Source organism: Sitophilus oryzae, unplaced genomic scaffold (assembly GCF_002938485.1).
Source record: "Sitophilus oryzae breed Bouriz unplaced genomic scaffold, Soryzae_2.0 scaffold_942_pilon_pilon, whole genome shotgun sequence".
NCBI lineage: Eukaryota > Metazoa > Arthropoda > Insecta > Coleoptera > Curculionidae > Sitophilus > Sitophilus oryzae.
Window position 1 is genome coordinate 2,400,224 of NW_022147575.1, and position 15,683 is coordinate 2,415,906.

General features: G+C 32.4%; 1 protein-coding gene across 1 annotated transcript in view; it reads left to right on the forward strand.

The window, feature by feature from the left end:
• The window catches only part of LOC115891037 (ankyrin repeat and BTB/POZ domain-containing protein 2), a 122,093-nt gene that overhangs the window by 86,888 nt on the left and 19,522 nt on the right, over positions 1 to 15,683 (forward strand). Inside the window, exon 13 of the mRNA XM_030911430.1 lies at positions 8,527 to 8,745. Within this exon, the coding sequence (XP_030767290.1) occupies positions 8,527 to 8,745 (219 nt within the window). The remainder of the gene's footprint in view (positions 1 to 8,526; positions 8,746 to 15,683) is intronic.

Here is a 15,683-nt window from a genome sequence, read left to right on the forward strand (position 1 = left end):
AACGCTAGCAAAACAGAAGTATCCTGCTTTCACCAGAATAACAATCTCGCAAATAGGGAACTCAATGTCCAGTTTGAAAACACTACTCTCAAACATAATAAAAACCCAAAGTACCTAGGTGTTACACTCGATAGAACACTTTCGTTTAAAGAGCATTTATCAAAAACAGCAGAGAAGTTGAAAATAAGAAACAATATAATACAAAAATAGTGCGGGACATCTTGGGGTGCTTCATCTTCTACTCTGCGCTCGTCAGCTCTGGGTCTCGTCTACTCAGCCGCCGAATACTGTGCTCTGGTATGGCTCAATAGTCCACAGGTCCTCAAAATCGACGCACAGCTCAATAATACAATGAGAATGATTGCTGGTGTTATTAAATCCACACTCACAGAATGGCTTCCAGTACCACATCCACCCCCCAAGTCTGCGCCGCATAAACGCTCTGTAGAGAGAGTTTGACAAGATACTGGACAACAGAGAACTACCGATCCATACAGACATCGAGGATGCTAACCACAACCGCCTCCGATCCAGAAAACCACCCACCAAAACCGCACTAAATATAATTGAAGACGAATGGAGCATCACCGACACTTGGTATCAGGAATGGACGTCGAAACAAAACAGTGACATACCATGCATCACCAACCCACCACCAGGTTTTGACTTACCATTGAAAACCTGGTGCACGCGAAATAGAATTAGAACGCAGCATGGCAGATGCGCATGTACTTTACACAAATGGGGCAAAAGTCCAAGCCCCTCCTACGAGTGCAGCAAAAATCAGACCATCACACATATCGTGGAGGTATGCCCTGAAACGGCTTATAACGGCAGACGAGAAGATTTCCTACTGGCAACTCCAGAATCAATAGATTATATTAATTTGTTAAATGTTCGTTTGTATTTTTTTTCTTTCTTTTTGTCATATACGTACTTTGTGTCTTAATATGCCATACGCTAAATAAATAAATAAATAATAAACTTAAAAAAAGGCAAATTGTTGGGGCAAGTTCATTTCGCTCTTAAAAATTAACCAAGGCATGTGTTGATATTAGTCAAAAGAGAAAATGCTCAGGAGAGATGGTTCTGATCGAAAAATAATGTTTTAGGAAAAGTTACTCACGAAATTCTTGCACAGAGTGTTTTAAATTTAGGGTAAAAAACAACCGTTCAATTAATCCTGTATAATAAGCCAAATACTAAAGTTAATAAATAACTGAGTTTATGAATTAAAGTTGATAGATTTATATACAATTTGCTATTCTTATAATTCACGAAAAGAATATATTTCATGAAAATCGGGCTTAAAGGAAACTTCGAACTTGACGAAAAAATTCTTCTCTTTTATTTTACGTTTCGAGGCCTATCGGTTCTTTCATCATAATTTTTGCGTTGTTAAACTCTACTCTGTGCTCTGTGTCCCACGCTTGCTGACAAATCATAGGTTTGTGAAAATCGCCGTTTTTGTTTAAATAAAAGCGTGGACACTAATGTCAGGCATTTTTTGTTCGAGTTGTATTACACTAAATAGTGGGAAAGCAAACTTTAACTACTTTGTTTTTCTTTCAAAAAATGACGATTTTTATGTCCCCTAATAAAGCTATTAAACTCCGTGTTGATGGATCGTAAAGTCAAATAGTCCATTAAGTGTTAAAGAAAGGCTTTGAAAAAGGATTTGAAACACTTAAAGTAAAAATAGCAGTTTATGGATTTTCTTACAATAAAACCTAGGTAATATTATACATTAGTAAATTGCTTAAAAAATAGCAAGGTAAATAGTATGGTAAGATTTAAAGTGTAATTTTGTAACATTCTTTAACCTTTTTAACATTGTTTAGAAACAAAATAGAAGTGTGTAGATAAAAATAGAATTTATGTTCCTTTCTGTACTATATATAGTAGGCGTATTATTTATTAAATACAAATACATAGCTGTCTGCGATAAAAATTGAGCATTAGTTATCATTAGTTGAAAATAGAGTAATTAATTTTATAACGAATTTTTCGCTCGGTGTGATCAGTTAATTAAGATTTTTCTTATTAGCTGAGATAAATGTATTCTTTTAAAAACAGACGCTTCTATAAAAATAATGTTACGTTTTTGCTCGGTTCCGTGTGGATAATTTAAAGTACGTTTTAGTTCGTTAACCATAAATTTGAAGCTTGAAGCAGTTTTTATCATCTGCTGATAATGCTAAGCTGGTTAACGAAACGCGCGTCCAGTGTTAAAAGCAAAGTGTTTTGGTGTATTGACAGCAACAAAACAAATAAAAAATATATGCATTACAGTTGAAGCTTGGAACTTTTGGTCTTACAACAGCAAAATAAAACACTGATTCACCACATTACCCAAAAAACTTTACTTTTGAACTGGACGCGAGATTGTGAACTGTGAATTAGTGTTTAAATTTTTTTTTTAATTAAGGGAATAAAGAAAATGTGTTGCAAAAGTAATGGAAATTAGCGCACTTGTCTGTGTTGAGGCCTTTTTATGCTTGAGTATACAGGGTCCGGCAATAGTGCGTCGGGCATCTGTAGCTCATAGAATAAAAAACTTGAGAATTTTGTTTAAGTGCAAACCTAAAGTATGTACCAGGATGTATTTCAGGAAAATATTTTAACTTCTATAGGGTGGCTCAAAAAAGTGTGAGTGGACCTGGATGATTTTTTTAAATGGAACACCCTGTATATTATTGCATTTTTGGCTTCCTTTCATATCACTTTGCATAACCCTAAGATATGAATAAATATATTTCGACAGTTTCAGAGATTACAGTTGAGGGTTGGAACCTTTGGTGTTACACAGCAAAATAAAAATAAAAAACACTAAATCACCACAACACACCAAAACACTTTTACTTTTACACTGGACGCGCGTTTCGCTAACCATGTTAGCATCATCAGCAGATGATTATAAACTAAAGTACAATCTACAAGGTGAGCGTTTATATACTCGCTCAGTGGGCCCCGAGTGGGCGTGGCAAAATCTAGCCAACCGAGTCAGAGCCAACTGAGCGTAACAGTTAGATTTCCGCCACTAGAGTAGTAGGAACAAAGAACTTGAAGGAATTGGACCGTTGACTCTGTTCATACTATCTTTACATTTATTAATTCTGATGCTTTCATATGCATCTAATTGCCTGTAATTTGAGACTTGTTTAATTAATTTCAAGTTGTTAAGATCTATACAATGTTCTTTATCAACAATATGTTCGGCAACGCAAGATTTATCCGGTCTACCATATCTTATCTGAGCTAAATGTTCTTTAAATCTGGTTAATATTGATTTTCTAGTTTGCCCAACATATTTTTGATTACAATCTTTACAAGAAATTTCATAAATACCCGACCTTTCCAGTGGAGGTGTTTTATCTTTTGGATTACCTAATAATTGTTGTAATTTATTATTAGCACTATACACAAGTTTATAATTGACATTCTTAAAAATTCCTTTTAGACCACGGGATAACTTTCTATCAAACGGTATCGAAAAATATTTAGACGTATCTTTCTCCACTTGAAAAGTCGAATTTTCAGAAATAACTTTCTATCAAACGGTATCGAAAAATATTTAGACGTATCTTTCTCCACTTGAAAGTCGAATTTTCAGAAATCATTAACCTATACCTACGTTTTCTAATTAATTTATCAACTAGTATAGGTTAATGATTTCTGAAAATTCGACTTTTCAAGTGGAGTATCTTTCTCCACTTGAACCCGTCTAAATATTTTTTCGTCTAAATATTTTTCGATACCGTTTGATAGAAAGTTATCCCGTGGTCTAAAAGGAATTTTTAAGAATGTCAATTATAAACTTGTGTATAGTGCTAATAATAAATTACAACAATTATTAGGTAATCCAAAAGATAAAACACCTCCACTGGAAAGGTCGGGTATTTATGAAATTTCTTGTAAAGATTGTAATCAAAAATATGTTGGGTAAACTAGAAGATCAATATTAACCAGATTTAAAGAACATTTAGCTCAGATAAGATATGGTAGACCGGATAAATCTTGCGTTGCCGAACATATTGTTGATAATGAACATTGTATAGATCTTAATAATTTAAAATTAATTAAACAAGTCTCAAATTACAGGCAATTAGATGCATATGAAAGCATCAGAATTAATAAATGTAAAGATAGTATGAACAGAGTCAACGGTCCAATTCCTTCAAGTTCTTTGTTCCTACTACTCTAGTGGCGGAAATCTGTTACGCTCAGTTGGCTCTGACTCGGTTGGCTAGATTTTGCCACGCCCACTCGGGGCCCACTGAGCGAGTATATAAACGCTCACCTTGTAGATTGTACTTTAGTTTATAATCATCTGCTGATGATGCTAACATGGTTAGCGAAACGCGCGTCCAGTGTAAAAGTAAAAGTGTTTTGGTGTGTTGTGGTGATTTAGTGTTTTTTATTTTTATTTTGCAGTTTCAGAGATATTTAAAAATAAATCAAAAATATATATTTTTCAGCCCTTCTTAAAAAAATTATTAAAAATACAAGAACTGTTCTGAAATCAAGACTATTTTAGGTATTTACTTTAGATGGTCTGTACTTACTTTGTTATAAATATGAAAATCGTAAATCATACAGGATGTTTAACGCTATGTCTACGCTAATTTTCATCTGTAACACCCTGTATATAATTTTTTCAATAGACGGAGAATTAAAAAATGAACATTTTTTGTATTTAGAGTATTTCAAAAATTTTAACGATTTCGCAGGTATTTGCAGTTTTATATTTCATATGGCATTTTCCACAGTAAATTTTTATCAAAGCCACCGAATAATTTTTCTCTCGTATTTTACCATTGACAGCGCCATATGAAATAATACTGCCTGTATCTGCGAAACCGTTAAAAATTTTGAAATACTCTAAATACAAAAAATGTTCATTTTTTAATTCTCGATCTAATAAAAAAATAATATACAGGGTGTTCCATTTAAAAAAACAAAGAAAAAATATTTTATATTTTAGAAAGTTTGGCGTAGAATATTGAACATCCTGTATGATTTACGATTACCATATTTATAGCAAAGTAAGAACAGACCATCTAAAGTAAATACCTAATATACTTTTGATTTCAGAACAGTTCCTGTATTTTTAATAATTTTTTTAAGAAGGGCTGAAAAATATATATTTTTGATTTATTTTTTAATATCTCTGAAACTATCGAAATATATTTATTCATATCTTAGGGTTATGTAAAGTGATCTGAAAGGAATCCAAAAATGCAATAATATACAGGGTGTTCCATTTAAAAAAAATCATCTAGGTCCACTGACACTTTTTTGAGCCACCCTATAGAAGTTTACATATTTTCCTGAAATACATCCTGGTACATACTTTAGGTTTGCACTTAAACAAAATGCTCAAGTTTTTTATTCTAGGAGCTACAGATGCCCGACGCACTATTGCCGGGCCCTGTATGTATGTTATATTTTAAAGTGTTTTGGTATATTATGTTGAATTAGTGTTTTATTTTGCCAAAAAATGATCATTTAAAAATAATTAAATAAACTAATAAAGCCAATTATACAAAGTATACAACTGAAACTTTTGATTTTGTTTAGGTTTTGTTCTAGTTGTTTTAGAATTAATTGATTGCTTATTAATTTTGTTTTCAACTTTTAATTTTTTATTTTTACTTAATTATTTAAAAATTTCCAATAGTTTTTTTAAGTTAACAAAAAAATGCATAAAATATTGTTTCACAATCCGATGAGCACACAAAATTTCACATTTAAGAAAAAAGGTTGAACCAGTGCTGTCCCGATTTTTTAAATACAAAAGGTGGCAACCCTGGTGTATAGAGATCGCAGCGATCTCTAAATCACTAATAAGATATAATTTCATTTCATCAGCTTAATTAGTTCGAAAGAGTGATGTCAGATGCTATTATAATTAAATGATTTAAATCGTAATCTCCTTTAGCTTTTGGCGCGTAAAATCGAGGTCCCCTCAATGTGTACCAGTAATTTCAGTTGGACGGTTCTTGTTTGACGCTTTAGTTAGTATTACGCGCCTAATAAAGCCCTTAGCTCGTCCTACAGAGCGGAAGTACATCCCCAGAATCGGGGTTATGTATATTTATGTCCCCAAAACAACAGCCGTACAACGTGCATGTAATTTATGCCAATACGTCCATATTTGTAGTGACGGCAGCCGAGATAGGTTAACAAAATAATTTTGGACAGGTATACCAAAAAATATTTAAGATTAATATTGTTCTTCAAAGTAAGGCGTATATAAAATTTATATTATTTTATTTTAAAAATGAACAGTGATAGAATAATGACATTTTATGAAAGTGTTACCATTTAATCGAAAAAAAACGGCGTCAAGGGCGCCTGGAGATTGTCAATCGATGATAATTTTTCCGAGGTCAAGCCCTAGACATCATTACTTGGTCTGTACTGAAATCTGCCTAAGGCTTAGCCCGATCCTGTCGTGTTAAGCCACATCCAAAATTCCAATACTCACGTGCTTTGATTAAGGCTTGATTAAGGTTGCAGAACTTTAGCATTTGCCATGAAATGGCGAGCAATTTGTTACAAAACCATATAAATTATATCTCACTCAACTTCAATCTATTTCCGTATTGTAATGGAATTATAAATTATGTCTTTATTTTCGAGAAAATTTAGTCCAAACATAAGAAATATCTTGTTGATGTTTGACCATTAAAAATAAAATCTTAAAAATAAAGAAGTTGTCTAAAAATGTGCTACAATACGGATATAGTATAATCCTTTATCTTTAATTTCTTTCTTCATTTGTGTAAAAATACCTAGCCAATTTTGTATAAAACGTTAAATGCCGAACGCTTATTTTGCTACTTTTTCGGACTAGTGAAATGAAGTCTTAAGAAGGTTGTAATTTATTTTTATATTAAGTAAGAATGATTGTTAAATGTAGTTTAAAATTAGAAAAAAATATATTTTTGGAAATAGATTTGTGCGGCTGGAAACGTTCTATTCTTTTTAAATCTTTCTATAATTAATGTTAATTTTGATAAGTTTTATGTTTATATATATTTTAGTAAATGACATCTAGAGATTGATTTGGCCAAAATTACCATCGATTGTCATTCGCCAGCCGTCTTTGACTCGTTTTTTTTTCGATCATACGGTACTACTAATATCTTTCTTTGGGTTTTTGTTATTACCGGTTCTGAACCGTCCTAGAACTATACAACTCATGCGTAGAAGTATTGCCGTATATTTACTTCTGCACTTCTGTACCACAGTCCTAAGACGGTTCAGAATCGGCAAAAATTAGGATGTAGAAGTAAAAGGAGAATAGTAGAGGCAGAAGGAACTTTTTACTAGTAAGTGACTATATAATATACATACTTGTGATAAACCGATCATTTATAAAATTCACTTAAAATTAACCAATTACACAGGGTGGTCCGAACTGTATTCCGGAAACTCTGGCAGCATATTCTGCAGTCAAAAATAAGTAAAAAAGTTCGTATATATGTCCTAAAATGCTTAGTTTTGATAATTTCAAATTTTTCGATAATTTCTGAAGTAACGTCAATATTTGGATGAAAATTGATGTAAAAAAATTGAGTTTTTTGGCATGAGAAATTTAGTTTTGATATAACTCCTATAGGGCACCACCTACATATTTTTAACTGGTTTGAAGAGTAATGCCTTTTCGTCCGTACCTGTATAAAACTACTGAGTAAAAAATATACATTTACGACGTTTTTTTACGTAAAAAAGGTCGTTTGGTAAAAATCGCTACGAGAAATGCTTTTCGAGATATTTGGAAACGAAATTATCAATACCTGTCATTATTGACATAAATTAATCATGTCGACAAAATAGTTATTAGACTGAAATCATAAATTTGAAATGTTTATCTGCCAAAAGTTCAGAAACCGTTGTGCCAGAAACTGTTTTATCATAATTTTTTTGGAGAAAAATTTGTGATTAATTTAAAATTACAAGAAATTCCCAAATTTATCATTTCATTCAAATAACTATCTACTCTCTCAACATGTTTATTTCTTGTCAATAATGACATGTATTGACTATTTATATTCTAAATGAACGGTTGCTCGTAGCGATTTTTACCAAGAGGCATTTTTTACGTAAAAAAATCTGTATAAAACTCATTAGTTTTATACAGGTACGGACGAAAAATTATTACTCTTCAAAACAGTTAAAACACATGTAGGTGGCGCACCCTACAAGTAGGAGTCATATTGACATCTAAATCAAATTTCTCATGTCAAAAATCTCCCAGACACCAATTTAAGCCTAACGTATATCATATTTTTAAAAGCTTTGAATAAAATTAGGACCGCACATTGATAAACCGGAATTTATGTCAGCCGTTTTTGGTCACCATCGCGTTCGACCTAAGCTTTTTGATATGCTCAATCTCCTTCCTTAATTTTTTTAATTTAGATGTATTACCAAAACAATATTTTTTTTATTTAGATTAAATATTTTTGTGTAATTTCCTAAATCAGCTACAACAAAAGTTCTTATTTTTCCTTTCAGGCCCTTTTGGATGCAGGTGCTTCAGTGGACACAGAGACACCCCCTCCGTCCTCACCTCTATTCGTTGCAGTGAATGGGGCCAATCAGCACTGGACAGCTTTGACGTACGCCGCGGCAAAGGGCCATACAATATGTGCCAGGATACTCTTGGAAAGGGGCGCAAACATCGAAGGGGGTGCGGTAGTCAGCGAGGAGAAAATTACCTTAACCCCTCTACAGGCAAGTCATTTTCATCAACCATCTCTAGTTATTTTTTTTTGTACCCTCAACCGGGGTAACTTTGGTACGATTTTTAGGCTTTTTCGTTGATTAGTCCTTGTTATATGAAATATTTAAATTTAAACAGTGTCATTTAACCTCTTGTTTCCGTAGCAACTGTTAAAATTGGCTTTTATCTATCAAAAATAGTAGATAAAATAGTACTTCCGCAAGAGTAGATTAAATGATACTTTAACAGCGAGAATAGGTTAAAAATTTTATTTCTTCTGGCACGTTTTTTAATTGCTTCCATTTTTTAAAATTTTTGTATTCCTTTTCATAAGTTATTCGGGATTTAAATGGAAGTAGTTTCGATATGGCGTTTGTCGCCTCAGCCAGCAGAGTATCTGTTGGTAATTTACTTATTTTGTTTTGAGCCATTTCTGGCTCCAATTCAATCAGCAATCGACACGAAAGAGAATTAAAAAATATTGACTCAAAACTGACAACTAAAGAGACAGCTTTATTTATTTGTCAAATTACATAGAAACCAACGCCAACCCAGCACAATATTTTTTCTACTCACTAGTAATACCACTAGAGGTCAAATTATTTCCGGAAATTTTTTCGAGCCCATGAATATTTTGAAAATTATCCCGAGTCGAAGACGAGGGATAATTTTCTAAAAATATTCATGAGCGAGAAAAAATGTCCGAATTAATTGACCTCGTGTATTCGGTAAGAAAATTCCACACCAAATTGTGTTTGAAAATCAAATAATTAAAATGTGTTTTTCGCTTTTTGGTCGAATTGATTATTTAGTTACTATGACAACTAAGAGACACCCAAACTTAAAAACTATTTCAGTTTTGAAGCTGTCAAGCGGCACGGCTTAAAAAAAATGTTTCGCTTCGGTCATGAAAGCAAAGAAAATATTCGCCAGGAGATTAAGCAGTTGACACCCGCGAATACTAGGAAATCGAAGTCAAGCGTATGGAAGCAGTTTACAAACTTTCATCTCAGCTTTGTAATTGAAATGTATCAAAATTATCATGTAAACAAATAAAAACCAGACTCTCAAAAATATATTCTGTCATTATAAACGTCAAAAAATTTCCAGTATAATTCGCTGTTGGGTGCCCACAAGGAAAAAATTTTCACTAAAATTTATCCGTTGCCATGGTGATTTGTCAAAAAAACACGTTTTGATTGGTTAAAAATTACAGGTGTGGAATTTTCGTAATAAATTCCTTGAAATAATAATTTCTGAATATTTTTTAAAACGCTATGGAAAAAAATTGTGTTTTATACACGACAATAAAATTGCATTATCGTCTCCCGAAATTAATTCACTCGCGATTTCATCGCTCGTGGATTAATCTTTATTATAACACAAAAATTAGCCAAAAACCAAAATCAAAATTCTCAGTAGTATCTTAGTTATTGCACTTTAAAGTTGTCTTAAAGGGACCACTCTGTATACAGGGTGCTCCAAACTGTATTCCGGAAACTTCGGCAGCATATTCTGCTTCAGGTAAAAATAAGCAAAAAAATTCGTATAAATGTATGTCCTAAAATGCTTAGTTTCGGAGATACAGGGTGTAGAAGTTTTATTTTTATTTCTATTTTTTAGAAATAATTTATGAAGTAACGTCAATATTTCGATGAATATTAGTATCTGGGAATTTTTTGACATGAGAAATTTGATTTTGATGTCAATATGACTCCTATTTTTGTAGGGGGCGCCACCTACATGTGTTTCAACTGTTTTAAATAGTAATAACTTTTCGTCCGTACCTGTATAAAACTACTGAGTAAAAAAATATACATTTCCCTGACTTTTTACGTAAAACATGTCTCTTGATAAAAATCAATACGAGTAACCGTTCTTAAGTCATTTAGAATGGAAATAGTCAATACATGTCATTATTGACAAAAAATAAACACGTTGAGTAGATAGTTATTTGACCGATCTAATAAATGTGGGAAATTTTTATTTTTTTAAATTAATCATATTTTTTATTGCCAAAAATGATGATAAAACAGTTTCTGTTGAACTTTTTGCACAAAAACATTTCAACTTTATGATTTCAGTCTAATAACTATTTAGTCAACATGTTTAATTTTTGTCAATGATAACAGGTACTGATATAGTCTATAAAATGAATAACTTTGAATTTTGACCGTTATTTTTTACCAACATGGCAAATATAAAATCACTCTGTCAATAAAGTTACTGATATTCTTTAAATTGAGTGCCTGAACGAATCAGATAGGTATCTCTTTTTACTTTCGTGAAATAGAAAAGGAAAATAATAAAACAAGTGACAGTTCTTCCACTTCTTGCAAAAATCATCACGGAATGTCATAATTGACAAAAGTAAAATGTCATCAGCTTTTGACATTTCTAAATATTAGACCAATGCCGCTCTAATAGAACAGCCACGAAGCGAGATTTATGACGTCACGCTAGTTAGATACTATGGATTAATAAATATGTTGTAGAATACATGGAAAACATAATTATTCCTCGTATTTTTGGTTTGTATTTTATAAATGATATAGTTTACATGAAATATACATAATATACAGTTAATAAATACAATATAATATATACCTATTTATAGTAATAAATACTTTGGCAAATAAACTATGAACCATACAAATGCAGCAAATGTTTTACAATATACAAATAATGAATAGGTGGTACATAAGATAATGGGTAAAATGTAAAATATATTTTAAATTTTGGGGTTTGAAAATCGATCTAATTAACAAAAAACATTCAATATCTACTAATAGTGATGTATTATTATTTGCATTCACAAAATTTATTTATATATTATAATGTTTACTGCAATAAATAAACTAATATAAACTTGTCAAAAGATGACCACATATTTTTTTAAATTATTATTCTTAACACAAAAACTATCTACATTGACTATCGATTTCAGCCATATTGTAAAACATTTGCTGCATTTGTATGGTTCATAGTTTATCTGCCAAAGTATTTATTGCTATAAATAGGTATATATATTGTATTTATTAACTTCATGTAAACTATATCATTTTTGAAATACAAACCAAAAATACGAGGAATAATTATGTTTTCCATGTATTCTACAACATATTTATTAATCCGTAGTATCTAACTAGTGTGACGTCATAAATCTCGCTCCGAGGCTGTTCTATTAGAGACGGCATTGCGTCAGTATGGCCGCAAGTTGCTAACCTAATAAAATTAACACCAGAAAAGCCCGCGGGAACTGTCAAATTCAAAGTTATTCGTTTTACAGACTATAGTTTTGATTTCAAATATCTCTCGTAAATGTATATTTTTTACTCAGTAGTTTTATAGAGGTACGGAGGAAAAGTTATTAGTCTTCAAACCAGTTAAAAATATATAGGTGGCGCCCTCTACAAGTAGGAGTCGTATTGACATCAACATCAAATTTCCTCTGTCAAAAAATTTTTTCACACACCAATTTTCTTCCAAATATTGACGTTACTTCAGCAATTATGTGGAAAAAATCGAAATAAAAATGATATTTTTACACCCTGTGTCTCCGAAACTAAGCATTTTAGAACATACATTTATACGAACATTTTTAATTATTTCTATCTGCAGAATAGTTTCCGGAATACAGTTTGGACCGCCCTGTATAGTGTTTGATATCAAAATTAATAAAATTTTACGTACCCATTTAAAATAACACAAGTTGCTGTCAACTTCCGGTATTTCCGGAAGTGCCGCTATATTGAAAATATTTTTAATCGATAGAAACGTTGTGAAAAAAATGATGTGCAAAAAATCTCTGATCTAGATATTGTAGTTCTCTAGAAACTGCTAATGAACGCTCAGCCTGGGACACCCTGTATAAAAGGTTTTAGAAAATTCTTCATGTCATTTATCGAAGTTTGTAAGTTTCACATAACATATGTATATCGATTAATTGAAACGACGCGACGTTCGTAATAGATCAATTTAGATTATTTACACATGTAAAGACGGACTATCTAAGGAGATGTTTATAGGGTCGTCTGTCCTTTACAACTGGAGAATCTGTGTAATTACTGGACCGCGGCGAAATGCTTATTCAGTTTTGGAAATCCGATTTGTGGCTTCCATTCCGATTTCGGGTTTGTGTAACTTGAATTTCCGTTAGCTCTTGCCAGGAAGCCGCAAGGCTATAGGGACCGCTTGGGACAAGCAACATAGCTCATATTATACAGCACGTCTCCGGGTTGTCATTATATGATGAAACACTTTTTTATTACTTACATTTTAAGATAAAATGCATATTTAAAAAAAAAGTTTTTTCTAAAATGGTTAACTTCGTTTATAATTTTTAAATTTCTATAGAGAAAAAGTTTTAGAGAAAAATAAAAAAATATAAAAATACAGGGTGTTCCTTAACGACATGCTAATATAAAAGGGTGTGATTCTTGGACCTATTCTGAGAGAAAAACTTCATATGAATGTATGTCTTAAGTCTAAATTACATTTACGAGTAAACCGTATACGGGTACTCGTATAGGAGTAAGAGTTTTATTTACATTTAAATTTAGAATCGTATGCCATTAAAGTGTGTAAATATGGCGCCTAGTAAAAGAAAGCGTGTTGCTATAGCCGGAATTCTATTGTTAATAATGAAAAAAAGAATAGAGAGAATGTCAACAGATTGTTAGAAAAAAAGGCGAGTGTTGGTTAAAGCCTCTTTAAAATCAAGAAGTGTTTTGGAAATTGAAGAAAAATTATTAACCGAGTTATTAACTCTATATTCTTTGTTTCTTACACCCCATAAACATTTCATATTGTGGTAAAGATCTATATCCATCAATATCCTCCGGCGATAACTTATTTGCCGCCATTTTTGTTAATAAACAAAACCGGTACTCGTAATGAAATCGGATCTCATTCAACTTTGAAACAAACACGTATACGATCTACGAGTTCCTATTTACATAAATATGCGAAATCGTATACGATTCGCTTACTCGTATACGACTTAAGCTTGATTTTCATGCATCCGTTGTCCGACGATACGATGATACGATATTAATTTTATTGGCTGAATGTAAAGGCTTCGATTGGTTAACCGTTTCTAACCAACCGAAGTCTTCAAATTCAACCAATAAAATTAATATCGTATCATCGTATCGTCGGATAACGGATGCATGAAAATCAAGCTTTAAGGATGCTTCACGCTACACCGTAACGGGTCCGAGCCGTTCGTCGGTGAAGACACGTCCAAACATTGTCAAGTGTTCTTTACACATATACATTCATGCCAGGCCGAGCACGATCCGAGCTTCGCCGGAACTCGTCCGTGCCCCGTCCCAGAAATGTCGGCGTACATTTTTTTCTCGGATCCGCTCCGTTCCCGCCACGTGGTGGGAATTTCCTGGTGCCCCGACTGCAATCTGAAGTTATGGTATAAACAAAGTACACTTTTTATCATGTCTGTAGTAGGTAGTGAATCTTACAGCAGTATTTAATGGCTGTGTTTTATAATATACTCAGAACTAATACGAGCCCCGTTATCAACTCGGTGTAGCATAAACAGAAGGTCCGGACGTGGCTCGGTGTCTACTTCACGAAACGTGCCCGGCTCGGGTACGGTCCGGTGTACCGTGAATCATCCTTTACTTGTAAATGTAATTTCGGCTTTAAACATATTAATTTCTGTGATACAGGGTGGTAAATTTTTCTATTTTTTTTTCATAATAACTCTGATTTTATTACAGATATCTTTATGAAACTTTCATACATGTCTTCTATGCATCAAAATATCTTATTTTGTGAAAGCGTTTCGAAATTGACAGCTTTTGATATTTATTTGAGATTCGAAATGACATTCTTTTAGGCACTAGTATCTAAACGTGACACTTGTTTAGGACTAGTACCTAAAAGTAAAAAATTAAACGTTAGAAATCATGGTGCGGGGCATCGAATATTTACTCTACAGAGTTGACGGCTTTAAGGTAGTGGATAACTTCAGGAAATAGGCTAGCAGTACATTTTCTGTGAAATTCTCGTTCTCTCTCTCATTTTCTGTGAAAAAAATGTTTTTCTTTGACCCAGGTTTCAAAGTTGTAGGTGGTCTCGTATAAGTTTTTCGACTTCTCGGGCACTAACGTGGATAGCGTAGTTTCAGCAGCTTGTTGAATATCCAAAGACTCGTCATTATCACTCATGTAGGAAATACGGCGACGTTTGAACCTGACAGAACTTTGTCATTAAACAATGCATAAACAATGCCTTAGAAACCGATTACAAGACCATTTTAAAAAATGTTTAAAAATAAATAATAATAATAGCATGAAAATCTCAAATTATCCGCTTTCACAAAAAATTTTGTATGAAATTCGTTGCGAAAAGAGTGTTTATAATAAGAATGAGATAATGATATCTCATTCTATTCAGAGTGTTCTTAGAGAAACATATGAATGTCAACTTTTGACATTTTCGCATATGGTTTATTTAAAATTGTAACACGTGGTTTATAACAACAATTTGACTCAAAATACCAAGTGTGTGGTATCAAATTATTCGTAAAAAAATGCTTTTTCCAAATATGCACATGAGCCACCCTTGTTTCATTTGAAAAAATTGAGATATGATTAAAAATACGATTTGGACATCTTTTAACCGGCCAGGACAAGACACTAAAATCATTAGACGATCAAATCTATTTTTCCAAAGCTTCTTGATTAAAAATTAGCGTTTTTGACACAGCCATGGCACTCTAAATTGAATTGCAAGATTGGATTGCATTGACAGGGAAGGAAGGATATGTAGTAGTTCAGATATAAAAAAAATCAGACATACCAAGAATAAATAAATATCAAACTATTTACCTACGAAATAAAAAAAATATATATAAATGAACTTAAGGAGAAAAAAGAGTTTTTCTCTGGTTTGACTGATAAGTATAAGGCAGAGACAAACTGAA